A 13,258-nucleotide genomic window follows, 5' to 3' on the forward strand; every position below is an offset into this window, starting at 1 on the left:
ATTTTATTTTTTTGTTCGGTCGTGGGGCCTGAACTCTTGGCCTGGGGGCTGTCCCTCAGTTCTTCAGTTCAAGGCTAGCACTCTACCACTTGAGCCATAGCACTACTTCCAGCTTTTTCTGCTTATGTGGTGCCGAGGAATTGAACCCAGAACCTCATGCCTGCAAGGCAAGCACTGTACCACTGAGCCACCTTCCCTGTCTTTAGTAGTTTTTCTGACCTGTCTGTCTATCTATCTGTCTGTCTGTGCAGGTCCTGGGCCTAGAACTAAACAGGGTTTGCACTGCTGTTCCTAAGCTGCTTTTGCTCAAAGCTAGCACTCAACCATTTGAACCACAGAACCACTTCTGGTTTTTTATGTGATTAATTGAAGATAAGAGTGTAATGTACTTTCCTGCCTGGATTAGCTTGAATTTTGATCCTCAGGTCTCAGCCTCCTGAGTAGCTAAGACTACAGGCAGGAGCCACTGGCACCCAACTTAGAATGTATTTTTGAAACAAATTAGGCCCTCTAGTTCTGAAAAAAAGAGGCTTTACTTGAGATATTTTTATCTTTATAACATGGTAAGGTGTGTATCCTCACATTTAACATGCTAGTGTCAAATAAAGCATTTGTCTATTTTTGATAACTTCTCTGTTTTAGATTGAGTAAGTAGTTTTTTTGTCTTCTTCTACTGAGTTATTATTTTGTGACCTACTGTTGTGACATGGACTATGAAATACTTTTATATGCTATCCTTTTAGTTTACCAAATCTCTACCATTTGACAGACTTCATTTTGCCAGCAGAGAATAAGCAAATAAATTCTTCTTTTTTTTGTCAGTCATGGGGCTTGAACTCTTGGCCTGAGCACTGTCCATCAGCTCTTGAGCTCAAGGCTAGCTCTCTACCACTTGAGCTACAGCCCCATTTCCAGTTTTCTGTTGGTTTATTGGAGATAAGAGTTTCACGGACTTTCCTGCCTGGTCTGGCTTTGAACCGCAATCCTCAGATCTCAGCCTCCTGAGTAGCTAGGATTACAGGTGTGAGCCACCGTTGCCTGGCTTTTTTTTTTTTTTTTGCCAGTCCTGGGACTTGGAACTCAAGACCTGGGCACTGTCCCTGAGCCTCTCTGTGCTTAAGGATAGCACTCTGTCACTTGAGCCACAGTACCACTTTCAGCTTTTTCTGTTTATGTGGTACTGAGGAATCAAACCCAGGGCCTCATGTATGCTAGGCAAGCACTCTACCACTAAGCCACCTTCCAGCCCCAAATTCTTCTTTTTTGTATAGAAAAATTTAACTGAAAAAATAGAAGTGCATGTTTATTGGGACAGCACCAGTGATAATGTGGTCTTTGTGTTTATAAATGTATATGGCAAACTAAGCACTGTGGCTTATTTCTGTAATCCTAGCTACTAGGGAGGCAGAAATTTTGAAGATCATGGTTTTACGCCAGCCGAGGCTTTAAAAAATTCATGAGGTGCTCAGTGGCAAAGCATTTGTTTAGCAAGTGCAGCATCCTGGGTTCGATCACCATTATCATAAAAGAAAAGGCAAAAAAAACAACCTAAAACAAAAAACAAAAACAGTTAAAAAAGAGAAAAAGTTCATGAGATCCCATCTCAACAAGTAAACTGTGTGTGGTGGTCTCATTCTATTGCCCCAGCTATTCAGGAAACCTAAACAGGACCCTGGGCATAAATTTGAAATCTTATTAAAAAATAATGAGTATAAAGGGCTGGAGGTGTGGCTCAAGTGATAGAACTTCCACCAAGCAAGGGTAGGTTCAAAGGCCTTGAGTTCAGACAGTACTGCTGAAAAGCTGTGTGTGTGTGTGTGTGTGTGTGTGTGCACGTGCACGCGCGCGCACACGTACGTACACACACGTTGTATCTATGTGTGTGTAGTTTCTGAGTATAAATGTAGGTTAAAATTTAGGGAATAAGAAGTGCTCAATTTTGGGCTGGGAAGGTGGCTCAGTGGTAGAGCGCTTGCCTTGCATGCCTGAGGCCCTGGGTTTGATTCCTCAGCACCACATAAGCAAAAAGAAAAAAGCCAGAAGTGGTGCAGTGGCTCAAGTGGTAGAGCGCTAGCCTTGAGCTGAAGAGCTGAGGGACAGAGCTCAGGCCCAGAGTTCAAGCCCCAGGACCAACAAAAAAAAAAAGAAGAAGAAAGAAAAAGAGTGTAAAGGGCTTGAGGCACTGAGTAGGATTAGGATTGTGTTTTTGGTGCATAGTCATATGGATTTATGTGGCCCTTATCTATCCTTTTATATTTTATAGTGGGACATCCCCTCTTGCATGCCTCAATGCCATGCTACATTCCAATTCAAGAGGAGGAGAGGGGCTGTTTTATAAGTTGCCTGGCCGAATCAGCCTTTTCACACTCAAGGTAAGTAATATAACTGTTTTAGTGTAGCAGCTCTTATTAAGAAGAGTTAAGAATCATCAGGCAAGTTTGGAATGTGCCCATGAATTTGTTTTTTTGATATGCAGTTGGGTGACATTGGTGGTGTTGGTCCTGAATGGCATTTTGATATGTTCTAATGTGACTGGAGTATTATATTAGGAATCATTTAGTCATATCGGCTATTCTGTATTCAGCTCTGCTTGTCTATACATTATAAATTGTACAGAATTGAAAGTAAGTATGTGTGGGAATAATTGCAGATGTACTTTTATTAGGATTTTTTTCTTTTTTTGGGTTGTGGGACTTGACCTCTGGGCCTGGGCACTGTCCATGAGCTCTTCAGCTCAAGGCAAGTACTCTAGCACTTGAGCCACAGAACCACTTCCTGTTTTCTGGTGGTTAATTGGGCCTGTTTTCTGGTGGTTAATTGTCGATAGGAGTCTCATGGACTTTTCCTGCCTGGGCTGGCTTCGAACCTCCATCCTCAGATCTCAGCCTCCCGAGTAGCTAGGATTACAGGCATGAGCCACCGGCAGGCACCTGGCCTTTATTAGGATTTTGTTTATAGTATTATGAAGGATAAACTACTGGACAGCTTAGGTAATACATACTCTATGGAAAATAACTGAAATGTGAACACCAGTAAGTGACCACTAGTTGCAAAGAAAGAGGTAGAGTTCATAATTAAGCTTAAATAGAACTGAAATGGAATAAGCTAACTATTTTTCTAACATTTCTGATATAATTTGGACCATGACTCGGCCAACTTTTTCTACAAAGGGCAAGAAAATGAATTATTTCAGGCTTTGTGGGCCTACTGTCTCCCAAGTACTCAACTTTGTCACTGTAACAGGAGAGCAGCCAGAGACCACATATACAAATGGACAGACCATGTTCCAACAAATTAGTGTTTACTTTATTTACAAAGGCAAATTGAAGAAGCTTGTGGATGAATACACTAATAGATCATTAGAATTGACATAGGGCTTAGTTTGCCAGTACCCCCCTCCCTCCCAATTTAAGCATGAGATGATTTGTTGATTTCAAGGAAATGGAAAATTTTTGTGATGATTCCTATGTTCCTCCATATATATTTGTAAATTGCATTAGTTATGTAAACTTCCTTTCAGTGTTGTTTAGTTGATAATACTTGGCTATGGCGTGCAAGGGTCTATACTATGCATTTGTATACATACACAAAGTTCATGAGGTGGGGCCCTGTTGTGTGGTCCAGGCTGGTCTCAAACTCCTGGGCTCAAGTGATTCTTCCACTATAGCTCTCTGAGTAGCTGGGACTATAAGTGTATGCTACCTTGCCCCTCCCCCTACACATGCTTTTCTTATAGTCAGCCTTGGGAGAAATAGGTTCAAACTCTAGGTTTGTTACCTAGGATGGATTTAACTCCTCTTTATGTTGCTGTATACATCCTTTGCATTGAGTCAGTCCTTAACAAATGGTGGCTTTTGGGTGTTCCCAGGTTCTTCATCATTAATTGCCATTTAATAATATCTTCCTAATGAAATTTTTTGTGATATATTACATAATTATATATAGTTATGCATATTGTATATTATAAAATGCCATAGTTCTATATTTACAAGGGAGGAGAATTAATTTTTTATTTGGTACTGGGGATGAAACCTAGGGTCTTGTACACACTAAACATTCTCTAAATCACTGAGCTACACCCCCAACCTTGAGAGCTGCTTTTCTCCATAGTACTTTAAGGTGCTGCATTTTGCCGAGTGCTGATGGCTCACACCTATAATCCTAGCTACACGGGAGGAGGCTGATACCTGAGGATCTCTTAGTTTAAAGTCAACCCAGGCAGGAAAAGTCTGTGAGATTCTTATCTCCAATTAACCACCAGAAAACTAGAAGTGGATCTGTGGCTCAAAGTGACAGTGCCCAAGCCCCGAGTTCAAACCCCACAACCTACAAAAAAAGCTGCATTTTGCCTTTGTAACTTGACTCTGGGCAGAATTCTTGGCATGGTCCATGCTTAACAAATGTTTGAACTAAATTACATTTTTAAAAAATTTTTAACATTTTTGTGGAAATTCCACTGTATCAATGTATTGTACATACTGTTCCATTAGTCTGCAGCCTGTGTCTGAGATGTATTGTTTGGTTGCAGATGCGTGCCCATACATTGTCACATTGCTTTTGGTTTGTGTTGCTCATTGGCCTTATGTATCTGTAAACACTACTTTTCTAATACTTAGTGAGTTCTTTTTGGATTAATGGTTTGCTTGTCTGGTTCCTCCAATTAGAAGTCTACATTTCTTATTTCAATGTCCATGGTACTAAAACTAAGCTGTCCTCAGTAAATGTGTATTTAATGAATGAATTAGTAGTGAGTACTGGTACATTCTTGTACTTTATCCTTCTGTTTTGACATGTTCATAAATACTGCTTGTAATTTTGATGGAACTTTTCGTAAATCATCTTCTGGTATCTTATATTTGTTGTTGTGGCTTTGGTAGAATTATTTGTGTATATATCTTCAGCAGTAGATAGAGATGTAAAAAAGAAAGCAAAATGTAACAGGAAGTGAAAGTACCATATAAAATTCTGTTTGCGACTTAAATAATGTTATGTTAATATTTGAAAACTGAATCATATTTATGACTTTGCCACTTTATTTAGTTTTAATATTGTCTTTTTTTGGAAGGGGGAGGCATTGAATTCAGGACCTTGTGCATGGCAGGAAAGTGTTCTGCCTTGAACTATGCTTTCAGTCTGGTATTTACTGGTATAATGGGGCTTGAATTCAGAGTCTCATTGCTTAGTTTTTTTCTACATTCTGCCATTGAAGTCACACCACCTCCACTCTAGCTTTTTTTACTGGTTAAATTGGAAATAATGTCTTGAGGATTTTTTTTTTGTCAGTCATGGGGTTTGAACTCTGGGCCTGGTGCTGTCCTTCAGCTCTTCAGCTGAAGGCTAGCGCTCTACCTTTTGAGCCCCAGCATCACTTCCAGTTTTCTTGTGGTTAATTGGAAATAAGAGTCTCACATGGAGTTTCCTACCTGGATAGGCTTTGAACTGGGTGATCCTCAGATCTCAGCCTTGAGTAGCTAGGATTACAGTGTACCACTGATGCTTGAGGACTTTTGGGTTGGTTTCAAATCTCCGTCTTTATATCTCAGTCACCTGAGGATTACAAGCGTGAGCCACTAGCACCTGGCTTATTTTGTTTTTGAGTCTTGTTACCTTTGCTGGACTGGCTTTGAACTTTCTTTTTTTTTTTGGGTCCGGTCCTGGGGCCTGAACTCTGGACCTGGGCGCTCTCCCTCAGCTCTTCAGCTCAAGGCTAGCACTCTACCACTTGAGCCACAGCACTACTTCCGGCTTTTTTATTTTTGCTTATGTGGTGCTGAGGAATCGAACCCAGGGCCTCATGCATGCAAGGCAAGCGCTCTACCACTGAGCTACCTTCCCAGCCCCGTGGCTTTGAACTTTCTTGACTTGGTCTCGAGTAACTGAGATTGCAGGCATCTGTCCCTCTGAGGATGGTGTATTTACTATCCCTCTAACATTTTCCTAGATTACTAATCATTAGAAGTTTCTCACATTTACTTTATCCTTCTCTACATATGTATGCATTTTTTTTCAGGACCATTTGGAAGTGTGAACAGGTACACATATAGCACTTTGTCATTAGATATTTTAGATGTCTTAAGAATTTTTTGCTGGGTACCAGTGGCTTACACATAATCCTAGCTATTCAAAAGGCTGCACACATTTGTGCACATGCACAAATTTTCCTGTCTAATCATGGGAAGTATTTTTCTCTCATAGCCCAGGCTGATTTTGAATTTATAATCCTCCTGCTTTCTCCCAAATGTTGGTTTTATACTCCCATATTTTATGGTTTACTTTTTAGAATCTGTGTCCAATTAAAATTTACACATTACATTTGATTGTGTGTCTTTTTAATCTCACATAATGCGGAACAGTTCTCTTGCTTTCTTTTGTCTTTCATGGCATTGGTGTTTCTGAGTGCCAGGCCCATAGTGTAGAATTAAATACATATTAAAGCACTGAGTGCAGGAATCTTGGATATTTCTAGTTTCCTTTGTGTTTTTTTATTTTCTTTTATTATTTTTTTGGGGGTCCGGTCATGGGGCTTGAACTCTGGGCCTGGGCGCTGTCCCTCAGCTCTTCAGCTCAAGGTGAGTGCTCTACCACTTGAGCCACAGTGCCACTTCTGGCTTTTTTTTTTTTTTTTTGCTTATGTGGTGCTGAGGAATCGAACCCAGGGCCTCAGGCATGCAAGGCAAGCGCTCTACCACTGAGCTACCTTCCCAGCCCCTTTCTTTTATTATTTTATTTTTACTTTAGTTTTTTGGTTGTGGGGCTTGAACTCAGGGCCTGGGCACTGCCCCTGAGCTCTTTTATTCAAGGCTATCGCTCTGCACTTGGAGCCACAGCTTCACTTCTGGTTTTCTGGTGATTAACTGGAGATAGGAATCTCACTGGGCTGGGAAGGTGGCTCAGTGGTAGAGTGCTTGCCTTGCATGCATGAGACCCTGGGTTCAGTTACTTAGCACCACATAAATAGAAAAGGCCGGAAGTGGTGCTGTGGCTCAAGCGGTATAGCACTAGCCTTGAGCTGAAGAGCTGAGGGACAGCACCCAGGCCCAGAGTTCAAGCCCCACGACTGACCAAAAAAAAAAAAAAAAAAGAATCTCACTGACTTTCCTGTCTGGGCTGCCTTTGAACTGCTGAGTAGCTAGGATTACTGGTGTGAACTACTGAGCCTGGCTTTCCTTTGTGTTTTAGCTGCCTAGATTGTGTGCAGTGTTTTGGGTAGTGGTCCAGAGTAACTTTTCAGTGAAAGTGGAATGCTTTATATAGGGGCTAGTTTGGCTAAGATCTTGCCTCTATAAGAGGCAGAAGACACTGATAATTTAACTCATATTTTTCCTTTTTTGTTTTCAAGGTATAGAGATCTTTTGACATTGTCCTTGCCTAACTTTTCACTCATGTTAGGTAAAAGCTTATGTGCAGAATGGCTTGCATGTTAGGGAAAAGCTTTTGTGTAGAATAGCTTGCAAATAGCTGCTATAGGTTTCTGGCATTGCCAGGATCACAGGGGCATGTTATCTGGTCCAGCTTCTCTTACTGGAGATGAAGTCTCATGGACTTTCTTGACAGGCTGGCTGGATCCTCTAGTCATAGCTTGATATGACAGGTACTAGCCACTGGCCTTGGCTATGCATCGACAAGGGATCTTGTAAAATTTTCTGCCTGTGCTGGCTTAAAAACCTCAGTCCTCCAAATCTTGACCACCTGAGTAGCTAGGATCATAGGCACTTGGCTAATGTATGGAATATATTTGGGCTTTGTTTTTGAGGCATAGTCTCTCTTTGTAGCCTAGACTGGCCTCAAACTGTTAATCCTTCTGCCCTACCTCCTGAATGCTGGGGTTTATAGTCACATGGCCACCATGCCTGACCTTACAGTGTTAAAAAAAAAAACACCACACTTGAAGTATCATTCTATTAAAAGCAGCAGCAAATTAAAGAAAGGAGAAAAGAGCAAGAGAGAAGTGAAGGAGGTAATTGTTGCATTCTTACAATGTAATTTAAATGGCTACAATTAAAATTTTATGCACAACTCCACGTTTACCAGCAATTTCAGAACTATTTATATAACCATTAAATACCAAGAAAGAAAGAATAAAGTTAGCCTAGATTTAGAAATGTGGGGCCTGTCATCTCACAGGCAATACCAGAATTTATTCTGATTATTGATAGATATATAACAAATAGTAGTCTTTCTAAAATGCAGATTAGGTCTTGACACATGCTTGCTTTGCTTTTGTCTCTTTCTCTGAACTGATCTCCAGCATTTTCCCTTTGATCATTCATTATCCTTTAGGTATCACATTTTGGTATACTTTGGAGGCTGATAGTGAAAGGATCAAGGTTTGAAGCCATCCTGGGCGGAGAAGTCTATGAGACTCTGTCTTTATAATAACCAACAGAAAGCTGGGTTGCAAGCATGGCTCAAATGCTATTGTACCAGCCAAGCAAGCCAAGTGAGTTGTGAGGCCCCTGAATTCAAACTATACTATCATTAAAAAAAGAAAAGAAAAGAAACAACCATTAGAACATTTAAACATTTTAGTTATTTAAAAAATGCCTTACGTGGCTCAATGGTAGAGTGCTTGCCTCGCATGTATAAGGCCCTGGGTTTGATTCCTCAGCACCATATAAACAGGAAAAGCCAGAAATGGGCTGGGAAGGTGGCTCAGTGGTAGAGCGCTTGCCTTGCATGCATGAGGCCCTGGGTTCAATTCCTCAGCACCACATAAGCAGAAGGAAAAAAAAGCCGGAAGTGGTGCTGTGGCTCAAGTGGTAGAGCACTAGCCTTGAGCTGAGGAGCTGAGGGACAGCGCCCAGGCCAAGTGTGCAAGCCCCACGACTGACAAAACAAAGCAAAACATTTTTCTAACTTGGGGAGGGGAAAGGAAATAACAAAATGCTGAAATAAATAATACAGGTTGACCCATTGTATCAATGAGATGTATAAGACATTATGTTGTAAATGAACTTTACAACTTGGGGTGGGGAGGGAGGAATTGGGGAGGTGGGGAAGGCAGGGATGGTAGAAAAAAAAGGAAGGGGTAACAATGCTCGATAGGAAATGTACTCATTACTTACTCATGTAACTGTAACCCCTCTGTACAGTATCTTTACAATAAAAAATATGTTAAAATATATATTAAAAATACTGTTTATAGAGTTCCAAACTTTGCCATCATTATTTTTAGAAAAAAAATGATTTTTTTGACTTAAAATATAGACATCTTTAAACAAAGTCTTATGTAGTGTGTGTAAATCTTATCAAATATATGCTCTTTTTTTGTGTGTGTGTTGGTCATTGGTACTATCCATGAGCTTTTTTGTTTAAGGCTAGCACTTTACCACTGAGCCACAGTTCCACTTCTGGCTTTTTGGTAGTTTATTGGGGATAAGAGTTTCATGGACTTTCCTGCCTGGCCTGTCTTTGAATCATGATCCTCAGATCTCAGCTTCCTGAGTGGCTAGGATTATAATCGAGAACCACCAGCCCTGGGCTCACATTTCCGTTGTACCTAGACCATTCAGTGTGAAAAGTAAACTGTGGATATTTTATTTCCTGGTTGCTGTGATGCATTTGGCCATGGAGAATGCCAGTTACAGTAGTACCATTTGTTCTCCTTAATTGTACTTATTTTTTGGTAGTTTTTATTAGTCATGGGCCTTGAACTCAGGGCCTAGACTAAGTCCCTGAGCCTTTTTGCCCAAGGGTAGTACTCTACCACTTTGAGCCACAGCTCCACTTCCAGTTTTTGAGTAGTTCATTAGAGATAAGAGTCTCCAGGGAAGTCGGCAAGGAAAGGAAAGTGAAAGGAAAGTTGGTGAGACTCTTCTCTCCAATAAACCATTCAGAAAACCGGAAGTGGTGCTGTGGCTCAAGTGGTAGAGTGCTTGACTTGAGCTGAAGAGCTGAGGGACAGAGCCCAGGTCCCAGAGTTCAAGCCCCACAACTGACCAAAAAAAAAAATTTTTTTTTCATGGGGACTTTTCTGCCTGAGCTGGCTTCAAACCATGATCCTCAGATCTCAGCCTCCTGAGTAGCTAGGATTACTGGTGTGAGCCACCAGTGCCTGGCTTAATTGTACTGATTTTGGTGGAGGCTTTGACCTCTTAGTTGGTGACATGTTCTTGTTTAATTCTCAAGGGACATCTAGACCTGTTTGAAAGATCTGTTCCATTTTTGTCAGAAATCCTAGCTTGCTGAGGGAAAAGAGTGGACGGTTTTCAGGGTCCTGATCAGTCTGGTATTATTATGCCTTCAAAGGAAGATCTGCCTTTTGTCCCTCTAACTCCTGACTGGGAGCCTTGTGCAAATAAAAGGTTAAAGGTCATATGGTAACAGTTGGGAATGATTTTGTGGTAGTTTTTAGGAAGGAACAGGTTGAAGATTTCATTTCAGGGTTTCTAAAGTGGTGTATATTTTTTAAAACAAAAAGCTTATATAAACACTTCCATTGAGTGATTTCCTTTTTAGAACATCAGAGTTCTAGGCAAAAGAAGATTGTACATAATCTGTTTTAAGGGATTGTGTTTGGAAAAATACTTAATCTTTTGTGATGTTTCAGTTCTTCAGATTAGACTTTACATGCAGGTTTTAGAGTATTTAGTATAAGAAAGTTACTTCTTCTGGTTTAGCTAACTTTGAAAGAAAAGATGAAAACTGACATTTGACTACTAACCCTAATCTAGTTCTCGGAATATTCTTTCTTCCTAGTGTGCTTTTGAAGCATAAATATGTTCCTAGTTCTTGTACTAATTGAGGACCTGGACTGAGAAGATATTAGTGGCTGAAAGTCACATATTTGCTTGTTTTGGACCCGTTTTTGTTTTGATAAATATTTTATATGATCAGAGTTGGATGTGTTTTTGACACATGGGGGACAAGTTAGGAGGCTTGAAAGCTTTTAAGTGGATCTGTTCTCAGATGAGTATGAGAAACATGCTTATCATAATAAGCTCAAGGTTCAGAAAGAACAAATTCTGGGTGCATCATGAGTTGGAAGAGGAATAAAAAGCAAAATAGGGTATTGTTTCTCTCCTGAAAGATGCTATCCTGATTCAGTGATAGTAAAATGGGTTTAGAAATACATGCCTTTAACTGGGCAGTGATGTCTCATGCCTATAATCCTAGCTATTCAGGAGGCTGAGATCTGAGGATCACAGCTCAAAACTAGCTGTGGCATGAAAGTCCATGAGACTCTTATCTCCAGTTAATGACCAGACAAGCCAGAAGTAGAGCTGTGGCTCAAGTGGTAGAGCGCTAGCCTTAGGCAAAACAAGCTTAGGAATGGCACTCAGATCCTGAGTTCAAGTCCCAGGACTGGCAAAAAAACACACACACAAAAAAACCCTTCAAGTATCAATTCATCATTCGTTTTCTCTTTTGAGATACAGACAATTAATCATTTGTTTTTCTTTTCTGTGGAATACTCAGGGAATACTCAGGGCCTTGAGATTGATGAGCACTCTACAGCCTGAGCCAAGTTGATAACTTTCATGCCAGATTTTCTTTGGGACAATATTCTGTCCTAACAACTCTCTTTTTAAAAAATTTTTGGGTAGGAGGGTAAAGACTTGTCTCCATTTCCAGTAACATCATTTTTTTTTATTGTGAAAATACAGTACAGAGGGGTTACAATTACATGAGCAAGGTAATGAGAACATTTCTTATCAAGCATTGTTGCTTCCTCCTTTGTTTCCCTTTCCCATCCCTTCCCATCTCCTCCCTCTCCCCTCCAGGGTCATCATATTGTGGGTACTGAAATAATTCCTTTGTTGTCTGCTTACTTTGAGGTTGCTCCCTTACCAGACAGCACTTCTCCTTATATTCCACACACCAGCTAGATGAGCAGGGTTTTTTTTGTTTTTGTTTTTTTGCTTGGTCGTGGGCTTGAACTCTGGGCTTGGGCGCTATTCTTGTGCTCTTCAGCTCAAGGCGAGCGCTCTACTGCTTGAGCCACAGAGCCACTTCCATGAGCAGGTTTTTGATAGTCGTTCAAAGTCCTTCCAGTTTTAGTCTTTCCCATTCACATTCTTTTCCTCCTATGTTTTCCTGGTTATGGGTCTTTGTTTGTTGCTAGCCCTGGGGCTTGAACTCCAGGCCTGGGCACTATCCCTGAGCTCCTTTGCTTATGTTAGTGCTCTACCAAATGAGCCACAACTCTACTTCTGACTTTTTGGTGGTTAATTGAAGATAAGAGTCTCATGGACTTTCCTGCCCTGACTAATGGCATGAGCCATTAGTGCCTGGCTGGGTCTCAGCTTTTTTTTTTTTTTTGTCGGTTGTGGGGCTTGAACTCTGGGCCTGGGCACTGTCCCTGCGCTCTTCAGCTCAAGGCAAGCGCTCTATCTCTTGAGCCACAGCACCACTTCTGGTTTTCTAGTGGTTTTTATTGGAGATGAGAGTTTCAGAGACTTTTCTTCCCAGGCTGGCTTTGAACCGTGATTCTCAGATCTCAGCCTCCTGAGTAGCTAGGATTACAGGTGTGAGCCACTGGTACCCGGCTGGGTCTCAGTTTAATAACTAGCAATTTATGTAATTTCTTCAGAAGTGCCTTCTCTGACCTCTGAATAGAATTTTCCTCTTTGCCTGAACTTACTACATTTGAACAATCAATATGTGTATGGTCACTTCTGTATAATCAATATGTAATTTAGGTGATTGATATTACCTTTCCTGGGTAGGTCTTAAGGGCAGAGAATGTTTTATTTTGGTTTTGGCTATATCTCTAGTACTGAATAAATCTGCATGTTGAATACATTAGTAGAGAAACACATAGAGAAACACATGGTAGTTTTTATTTTGTGTCGGTACTGGGACTTGAACTCAACCTCTATTTCAGTATCAGTCCAAGGAGATTATTTTTAAGTTGAATTCATGGTTCAGCATAGAAATTTTCAGTGTGAAATTAGAAATAAATACATAGCATAGAACGTTTAGCAGTAAGATTTATTTTTCATGGAGCATAGTTCTTAAAAAGCTTCCAAAATGTATACTCTTTGTTGTTGTTGTTGTTTTGTTATTGTTCTTGGTTGGAAGGGCCTGGGCACTGTCCCTGAGCTCTTTTGCTCAAGGATAATACTCTACAACTCTGAGCCCACAGCTCTACTTCCAGTTTTTGAGTGGTTAATTGGAGATAAAAGTCTCATGGACTTTCCTGCTTGGGCTGGCTTTGAACCCACAATCCTCAGATCTCAGCCTCCTGAGTAATTAGGATTATAGATGTGAGCCACTGACACCTGGCTCACTTTTTTTTTTTTTTTTCAATTTTGAA

General features: G+C 40.6%; 1 protein-coding gene across 1 annotated transcript in view; it reads left to right on the top strand.

The window, feature by feature from the left end:
• The window catches only part of Asxl1 (ASXL transcriptional regulator 1), a 55,341-nt gene that overhangs the window by 14,680 nt on the left and 27,403 nt on the right, over nt 1-13,258 (top strand). The window contains exon 3 of the mRNA XM_070007037.1: nt 2,264-2,372. Within this exon, the coding sequence (XP_069863138.1) occupies nt 2,264-2,372 (109 nt within the window). The remainder of the gene's footprint in view (nt 1-2,263; nt 2,373-13,258) is intronic.

This window comes from Dipodomys merriami, unplaced genomic scaffold (assembly GCF_024711535.1).
Source record: "Dipodomys merriami isolate MVZ:Mamm:240054 unplaced genomic scaffold, mDipMer1.0.p SCAF_7, whole genome shotgun sequence".
Classification (NCBI taxonomy): Eukaryota; Metazoa; Chordata; class Mammalia; order Rodentia; family Heteromyidae; genus Dipodomys; species Dipodomys merriami.